Here is a 9,509-nt window from a genome sequence, read left to right as displayed (position 1 = left end):
AGGCCTGGCACCCAGCGGTGCTTCCAGGACGTAATTCTTCTGTGCAGCAATGAGGATAATCCTCAAGTTACGGACCCAGTCCGTGTAATTGCTATCATCATCTTTCAACTTTGCTTTCTCAAGGAACGCATTAAAATTCAACGGAACAACAGCACGAGCCATCTATCTACAATCAAGCATAAACAAGTAAGATACTATCAGGTACTAAGTTTCATGATAAATTTAGGTTCAATTAATTTACTTAAAGAACTCCCACTTAGATAGACATCCCTCTAATCCTCTAAGTGATTACGTGATCCAAATCAACTAAACCATGTCCGATCATCACGTGAGATGGAGTAGTTTCATTGGTGAACATCACTATGTTGATCATATCTACTATATGATTCACACTCGACCTTTCGGTCTCCGTGTTCCGAGGCCATATCTGTATATGCTTGGCTCGTCAAGTATAACCTGAGTATTCCGCGTGTGCAACTGTTTTGCACCCGTTGTATTTGAACGTAGAGCCTATCACACCCGATCATCACGTGGTGTCTCAGCACTAAGAACTTTCGCAACGGTGCATACTCAAGGAGAACACTTCTTGATAATTAGTGAGAGATCATCTTATAATGCTACCATCAATCAAAGCAAGATAAGATGCATAAAATATAAACATCACATGCAATCAATATAAGTGATATGGCCATCATCATCTTGTGCTTGTGATCTCCATCTTTGAAGCACCGTCGTGATCACCATCGTCACCGGCGCGACACCTTGATCTCCATCGTAGCATCGTTGTCGTCTCGCCAATCTTATGCTTCCACGACTATCGCTACCGCTTAGTGATAAAGTAAAGCATTACAGCGCGATTGCATTGCATACAATAAAGCGACAACCATATGGCTCCTGCCAGTTGCCGATAACTCGGTCACAAAACATGATCATCTCATACAATAAACTTTAGCATCATGTCTTGACCATATCACATCACAACATGCCCTGCAAAAACAAGTTAGACGTCCTCTACTTTGTTGTTGCAAGTTTTACGTGGCTGCTACGGGCTTAAGCAAGAACCAATCTTACCTACGCATCAAAACCAAAAACGATAGTTTGTCAAGTTGGTGCTGTTTTAACCTTCGCAAGGACCGGGCGTAGCCACACTCGGTTCAACTAAAGTTGGAGAAACTGTCACCCGCAAGCCACCTATGTGCAAAGCACGTCGGGAGAACCGGTCTCGCGTAAGCGTACGCGTAATGTCGGTCCGGGCCGCTTCGTCCAACAATACCGCCGAACCAAAGTATGACATGCTAGTAAGCAGTATGACTTATATCGCCCACAACTCACTTGTGTTCTACTCGTGCATATAACATCAACATATAAAACCTAGGCTCGGATGCCATGTTGGGGAACGTAGTAATTTCAAAAAATTTCCTACGCACACGCAAGATCATGGTGATGCATAGCAACGAGAGGGGAGAGTGTGATCTACGTACCCTTGTAGATCGACAACGGAAGCGTTTGGTTGATGTAGTCGTACGTCTCCACGGCCCGACCGATCAAGCACCGAAACTACGGCACCTCCGAGTTCTAGCACACGTTCAGCTCGATGACGATCCCCGGACTCCGATCCAGCAAAGTGTCGGGGAAGAGTTCCGTCAGCACGACGGCGTGGTGACGATCTTGATGCACTACCGTCGCAGGGCTTCGCCTAAGCACCGCTACAATATTATCGAGGACTATGGTGGAAGGGGGCACCGCACACGGCTAAGAATATGATCACGTGGATCAACTTGTGTGTCAAGGGGTGCCCCCTGCCCCCGTATATAAAGGATCAAGGGGAGGAGGCCGGCCGGCCCTCTATGGCGCGCCAAGGAGGAGTCCTCCTCCTAGTAGGAGTAGGACTCCTACTAGGAGGGGGAAAGAAGTGGGGAGGGAGAGGGAAAGGGGGGCGCCGCCCCCCCTCTCCTAGTCCAATTCGGACCAGGGGAGGAGGCGCGCGGCCCACCTTTGGCTGCCCCTCTCTCTCCACTAAGGCCCATATGGCCCATTACTTCTCCCGGGGGGGTTCCGGTAACCCTCCGGCTCTCCGGTTTTCTCCGAAATCACCCGGAACACTTCCGGTGTTCGAATAAAGCCGTCCAATATATCAATCTTTATGTCTCGACCATTTCGAGACTCCTCGTTATGTCCGTGATCACATCCGGGACTCCGAACTAACTTCGGTACATCAAAACTCATAAACTCATAATATAACTGTCATCGAAACCTTAAGCGTGCGGACCCTACGGGTTCGAGAACAATGTAGACATGACCGAGACACGTCTCCGGTCAATAACCAATAGCGGAACCTGGATGCTCATATTGGCTCCTACATATTCTATGAAGATCTTTATCGGTCAGACCGCATAACAACATACGTTGTTCCCTTTGTCATCGGTATGTTACTTGCCCGAGATTCGATCGTCGGTATCTCAATACCTAGTTCAATCTCGTTACCGGCAAGTCTCTTTAGTCGTTCCATAATACGTCATCTTGCAACTAACTCATTAGTTGCAATGCTTGCAAGGCTTATGTGATGTGCATTACCGAGAGGGCCCAGAGATACCTCTCCGACAATCGGAGTGACAAATCCTAATCTCGAAATACGCCAACCCAACATGTACCTTTGGAGACACCTGTAGAGCACCTTTATAATCACCCATTTACGTTGTGACGTTTGGTAGCACACAAAGTGTTCCTCCGGCAAACGGGAGTTGCATAATCTCATAGTCATAGGAACATGTATAAGTCATGAAGAAAGCAATAGCAACATACTAAACGATCGGGTGCTAAGCTAATGGAATGGGTCATGTCAATCAGATCATTCACCTAATGATGTGATCTCGTTAATCAAATAACAACTCCTTGTTCATGGTTAGGAAACATAACCATCTTTGATTAACGAGCTAGTCAAGTAGAGGCATACTAGTGACACTCTGTTTGTCTATGTATTCACACATGTATTATGTTTCCGGTTAATACAATTCTAGCATGAATAATAAACATTTATCATGATATAAGGAAATAAATAATAACTTTATTATTGCCTATAGGGCATATTTCCTTCATTGGGGATCGGGGATGGCGACGCAACTGGTTGTGAGGCGGCTTGGTTAAATCTGGCCCTGCAACGACGCGGGCCATGGGCGGCTGCCTTTGTCGTGGCCATCTTGGCTGGCGGAGGTGGCGGTGCAGTGGTGGTGGTTCGGCTCCCCCTCCTCCTCTGCTCATGGTGTGCTCGGATCTGCGGCTGGAGGCGAGCCTTGGATGTGGGGAACGACTACTCGACGCGTTGCGCACCCATGGATGGACGGAGGTGGCAGGGGCGTTATGGTGAGGGGGGCCGGGGTGTCTCTCGGCATTGCCGTCGCCATGATTTGGTGGTGACAACGGCTCTGGTCCCTGGTTTGTGTGGCGGGGTTTCTGCGGTGTTACTTGCAGCCGCCGCCGACCTTGCCCACTGCCCAGTTCCGGCCCGCTGGGCCTCCTTCTTGCCAAAGGGATCGTTTTGGGGTCGAAGGAGGGGCCTTCCACTACCCCACCCTCAAAAAAAGGTGGGGCCTTCTACCCCTTTACCGATTGGCGGCATCTGTAGACAGTGGCAAAGCTGGTGGGTGGTCTTGCATGTCAGGGCATCGGCCCTGGTGGTTGGAGACACGATACTCGTGGGAGGGGCGCACGGCTCAGGTGCTGGCGACCAACGTGTGGTGGTGTTGGTGCGGCAACCTGTCCATACCACATTTTGGGAGCGGTAAGGGTTAGCCGGGGTGAACTTTTTTTCAAGCTTTGGCCAGGCCAACGGTGGTGGCGCCCATGGGCGTTGTCGCCTTGAAGGCATCGTCATGGCTGCTCATTTCCCTTTGAGGCACTCTGGGTGAAAACCATGATCCTGTGGATTGGGCGGTGGCGGCGCTTCGACGTCGTGTCTTTTTTGAAGGCGCCGCTTTGGAGGCCCTGTCTTGTTGATGTTCGGCTTCATCTCCTCGCGGTGACTCTTTCATAGTCGAGGGCTCCTTCGACCTCTAGTGGTGCTATATTTTCTATGTCGTTTTTGTGGAGTCATTTGGAGCGATGTAGGCGTTCTTTAGCACCTTTGTATCCGGCTTTGTATGTGTGTGTTGTGTGTTTGTATAATTGTATCCACTGGGTTATATGTTGGTTGTTGCTTTATCTATAAAGCGGGGTGAAATCCACCGACTTCCAGTCATGGATGGTTAGTTTCATGTAGGTTTTCTCTGAGATTTCTTCTCTGTTTTTGTATGTACAGCTGTAACAGAACACTTTTTTTTCTTTTAGAAAGGATGATAACCCTGGCCTATGTGACAAAACAAAATATAAAGGCATGCGGTAGCTAGAATGCTACTGTTTTACGTAAGAAAAATAATAATAAAAGGCATCTGTGTATTGAGCTAGAAAGTCATACCCGATATCTAGCTAAGAGGTGGTGAATTAGCAGCCAGTAGCTAGCTATCAAGAAGGCAAACAGCTGCTACTGAAGTAAGTACTGTACCCACGACACAACTTGAGCCAAAAAGGCCCTTTAAAAGGGGGCAGCTTAGACCAGCGCCCAGAGCACCATAGCCCACCACTTCAAACCTAGAGACATCAACCCTATCAGAATTTGACACGAAAAAATAAGAGAGAGAGAGGTCTCTCAGGAGAGAGAGAGAGAGAGAGAGAGAGAGAGAGAGAGAGAGAGAGAGAGAGAGAGAGATTGACAAGTCTATCTCAAGAATTCTGTGCCCCCAAGAACCACCTTGTGTTCAGTACGCCACGATCTACATGCATATATGCATGGATCAAGGGAGCCAATTGGGGATGGCTTACTGTCTTCCTAACCTCAGTGTGCCAGATCACTACTACACCACACCTGTTCCTCTTTCTCCACTTCAACTACCCTTCCACCCCAAGCCTCTCCAGATGCCATTCGACCAGGAAGAAGCCTTGATGCTCTCTTCTGACCATTGTGGGCTATACCCGCTGCCGGCGCTTCCGCTCGGCAGCGGCCACTCCGCCGGCGCGCCTGCCATCGTCTGCGAGAAGCCCACGGTCGGTTTCATGCCTAATATTGGGGCTGAGGAGGTATGCTCTTTGCTAGCTTCATAATCATATATAGAGAATTACAAAGATGATCAATTACATATTGATGCCTTTAATTTGATGTCTCTTCCTGATCAGGTGGGCACGTCGGTGACGGCAAGAGTTGGCTATGAGGGTGCCACTGCCTGTAATGGTTATTCTAGTAATACATGGTATGTGAGTCAGTGAGCGAGAGCATGTTACGGGATGCGTTTGTACCTAGCTAATGTTGCTATGTTCATGAGATTTAACTGCATGTTTAGCGTTTGATGCCATTGTGGTGTGCGTGTGAGCGTACAGGTGGAGGGGCTCGACGATGTTGGCGGGGGAGAAGGGGAAGATGAAGGTGAGGAGGAAGATGAGGGAGCCGAGGTTTTGCTTCCAGACCAGAAGCGACGTGGATGTACTTGACGATGGCTACAAGTGGAGGAAATACGGGCAGAAGGTTGTCAAGAACAGTCTGCATCCCAGGTACTTCGGTTCTATAAGCAATTAAGAACCCTAACCTATTTCCATTTTTACCTGTTATCTATGAACTCCTGAAGAACTTTGCCCGTGTCTCTGCTATTTTCTACGAACTCCTCATGACCTTTGCCCGTCTCTGCTAGGATCGAGTACAAGCTCGTACAGATTGTTTGAAAGGGTCAGTTTTATGTGGTAGTGGTAGGTTAATCTTTTGCCTTGAGAGCTAGCAGCTTCAGAAGTAACTAGGTTAGAGAGATATCGATCTATTTGCTTCAGTTAATGATCTATTTGCTTCAATTAAATTGTCGCTAACAGATCCAGGGGGGACCTGATTTGAGATTAATTAGCCTGCAACAATACCGCAGTACGTAGTACGTGCAAGCTGTTTTTATGGGTACATATCTGAGAATACTTAATAGCCTGATGTACTCTGAGCGCAAAGTAATATACATGAAACACGCTCTCAACATAGAATAAAGAAAGTTCTTTTTTTTTTAACACGGTACAAATGCAAGCGTTCATACATACACGCATACACTCATCGCCATGAACGCACAGGCGCACACCCTATCCCTATGAGCACCTTCGAGAGACCGAGATGACATATCATCTTGAGATTTACGAAGTCACCGTAGGCGCCTCGTCGTCGACGGAAACGTCCCCTCCTATTAAAAGTGCTTCGCCGGAAATCTTGAAATAAATCCAGGAATAATGCGAGCATCAGGACTTGAACGCTTGCAGGCTGGGGATACCACTGTTCCTCTAACAATCCAACCACAAGTTGGTTCGTTAAAGGAAGTTCTCTTAATTTGTGGTTTTGAGGTATACTTCATAAGAAAAAAAATGCTTTCATTGGATACACAGGCGCTTAACTAGTCCATACATATAGTTCAGTTGTTTCGAATCACCTGGGTCTCGATCGTGTGCTTCTTCAGATAAATACAGAAGGCCTAAGAGAGTTCTCTTCTATTATCTGAAAAAAAGAATCTTCCAAACCATCTACCGGTGCTAATTTATTCTTATTAGACTAGTAGAACGGGTGAACTAAGGAGTACTTATTGTCACACAGTAAAGTTTCTAAAAGAACAGCAGGGGCGTGTGGAAAGGCAGTGGCATTATGACAGAGGAGATTGTAGAAGGGATATCATCTTGCACACAAACAAATATATGGCTGAGAAGTAGCATGCGATAAAGCTGCACGGATCACTAGCGGTGGTATATATAATTTAGGCACCTCTACCTAGCTATATATATATATGCATATATACCGAAAAAAGCTCTCGTGTATATATATGCATATACACGAGACAAAATGAGATACTTCATTGTATCTATGTTTAAAGTTAGTTTTCAACTAGTGTGTCCCATTCATTAAACATGTTTGGTTCATGGAGTACTAACTGTTATCTATATATGCATCTAGAAATTTTATATTCTTTTCCAAATTACAACGCATTATTTTCCCACGTTTTATACTGATTTCATAGTTGTTATCCTTTGATCAATGTAGCAAAAGAAGAATAGAAAAAAAAATCGTGATAGGGCAAATACTACTAGGATATAGTAGACGCCCATGCATGCATTGCCTCCTGCATATATGCGTCAGGACAAATGGAACGGACATTTTAAGATGATTGTGCTTCTTCAAAGAGTCTGAGACTTCAGACGACAGCTAGCTAGGTCAGTCAGTGCGCCATATATAGGTCTGGCAGCTTGGTTTTCAGCAAACTCTGTACTGGCTAATGATTTGTCTGCTCTGCTGAAGAATAGATATATTCTGATCTCCTTTAGAAGTGGTTCTGGAGTAGTAGTAGTAGTACTACCTAAAGCGGGGCACATATACCCCATAGTGTAAACATCATAGTAAAAAAACACATCATGCATACTGTAAACATTTTGTTGGCCTTGGCCATGCAGGAGCTACTTCAGGTGCACGCACAGCAACTGCCGCGTGAAGAAGCGCGTGGAGCGGCTGTCGACGGACTGCCGCATGGTGATCACCACGTACGAGGGCCGCCACACGCACCCCCCCTGCGACGACAACTCCTCCTCCTCCGGCGACAACACCACCACCTGCTTCTGATCACCTGCTCCGATCCGTCCATCGTAGCCATGCAAGTGCTCGATCGATCGAGCGAGCGAGCAAAGTGCATCCACCGATCCACTTTTTGATCGATCGATCCGCTCCTTATATTTTGAAGGGTGAACGATGAGACGGCTCCTTATACTTGTACGATCGATGTACTGCAGATATATGTTCACTCGATCTATGCACGTACCAGTACTGCATGTGCATGCATGCATGCATTTCTTTCCCGTAGGCAATAGAGATACTAGTACTGTACTTTCTATGTACGAGTATCTGTGCATGTGATGGACTTAGCTACACTAACGCGTGGTAGCAGCAGCAGCGCGCAGCAACTACTCAAACCGGTGCCCACTGTGCATGCGCAGGTGATCTGGCCGGGCGTATGCATGCATGCGCTAATGTACACTGCGCAGACGGCCGGGCCTGACACAACATGTACACGCGAAGGAGTTACAGAGACGACGGTGTGCACATCAGGCATGCATGCTAATGATTGCGCAACGTGCCACAGCTGTGGCGCCGAAACGAACACGGGCTCCCGACCAAAACCGCCATTAATTCCGGCGTTGTATCCTCAGGCTCATCAGGATGAGATTCAGAGGTTACTCCATCACAGGTCAAAGCAGCGGTCACGCAGCGTGAATGGACAATGATCATCTTCTACGACGACCTCAGGTCGATGAGGTCCCGGAATCATTGCGAGATCGACCGTGTCACCGGTTAAAGGAGTATCACGGGGTGTGAGCTTTGGGTGTGAGAAAATTAGTAGTGCACCAGTCCCCGCAGTGCACTAAACTACCAGTTTAGCATTAAAATGTCTTTTGAAACTGAACTCTCTAATCAAGTTTTGTTCCAACATGCATCTATCATGCCACGACTTTTGGATCCAAGTTAGATGCACATCTCAAGGAAAAAGGAAACCACAAATTCTACTGTTAGTACTACTATACCAATATTTTTTTTTGAGAAGGAGGATCACACCCCTAACCTCTGCATCCGACAGATGCATGCGGCCATATTATTAAACGGAAACGTTAACGCCCACATGTGTGGGCGTTTGCATCTCGCCCACACGCGTGGATCCGCGTCCGTTCATGAGCGCACGAATCTTGACATGTTTCTAGTGCCACGTAAGACTGGCCTGGTGTGTGGGCGTGCAGCCGGTCGCCCACACGGTCGTTTCACCACATAGGAGGGGCTGGTGTGTGGGCGTTCAACAGTTCGCCCACACGCCACTTTGCACGCACACACAAGGGCTAGTGTGTGGGCATTTGGCATCTTGCCCGCACGCCCTTCTCCTCTCCCACACCCAAGCTGCTAGTTGCTATGTGTTTTTGCACTGCACATGGCAACTGCCCCTAATGTGCTTTTATAAGCAGGTGGCAACTCTCTTTTTTTACCCGAGTTTGCCATGTGTTTTGCAGGGTACACGGCAACTGCCTAGTGTGCACGTAAGCAGATGGCAACTCTCTTTTACCGAGTTGCTATATGTTTTTGCATGGTACATGGCAACTGCCCTAACGTGCATGTACATGGCAACTACCCTAACGTGCACGTAAGCAGATGTCAACTCTTTCTTTTTACATGGCAACTGCCCTAGCATGCTTGTGAGCACATGGCAACTCTCTCAACTGCCTAGTGTTAGTATGTGGCAACTCCTAAAGTTATGAAATCATGGCAACTACATTAGATCAGACCATACATGGCAACTGCAGTTGAGCAACTATGGCAACTGCAGTTGTCCGACATGGCATCCGTAGTTCAGCGACATGGCAACTGCAATTAAACGAATATGGACGAGGGTCTGGACCATGGCAACTGCGGGCGCGCGGTGACCGTCACGCGTGGC

The 9,509-nt window shown here is 47.5% G+C and overlaps 1 protein-coding gene across 1 annotated transcript; it reads left to right on the top strand.

Moving 5' to 3' along the window:
- Positions 1 to 4,609: 4,609 nt before the first annotated feature.
- LOC125512221 (probable WRKY transcription factor 12) lies at positions 4,610 to 7,918 on the top strand. The gene is made up of 5 exons (XM_048677313.1): positions 4,610 to 4,683; positions 4,724 to 5,109; positions 5,206 to 5,279; positions 5,407 to 5,577; positions 7,489 to 7,918. The coding sequence occupies exons 2-5, from the start codon at positions 4,810 to 4,812 to the stop codon at positions 7,652 to 7,654; spliced, it is 711 nt and encodes a 236-aa protein (XP_048533270.1). The 5' UTR covers positions 4,610 to 4,683; positions 4,724 to 4,809; the 3' UTR covers positions 7,655 to 7,918.
- Positions 7,919 to 9,509: the final 1,591 nt, after the last annotated feature.

This window comes from Triticum urartu, chromosome 6 (assembly GCF_003073215.2).
Source record: "Triticum urartu cultivar G1812 chromosome 6, Tu2.1, whole genome shotgun sequence".
NCBI lineage: Eukaryota > Viridiplantae > Streptophyta > Magnoliopsida > Poales > Poaceae > Triticum > Triticum urartu.
The sequence above is the reverse complement of the archived record's forward strand: the minus strand, read 5'-3'. Positions and strand labels throughout refer to the sequence as shown.

Bases quoted from the DNA above. Each gene is read 5' to 3' on its own strand.
- LOC125512221 (XM_048677313.1), top strand. From the start codon at position 4,810: ATGCATATATGCATGGATCAAGGGAGCCAATTGGGGATGGCTTACTGT. The intron at 5,280-5,406 runs GTATGTGAGTCA...GTGAGCGTACAG, and splicing joins GGTTATTCTAGTAATACATG to GTGGAGGGGCTCGACGATGT. The intron at 5,578-7,488 runs GTACTTCGGTTC...TTGGCCATGCAG, and splicing joins AAGAACAGTCTGCATCCCAG to GAGCTACTTCAGGTGCACGC.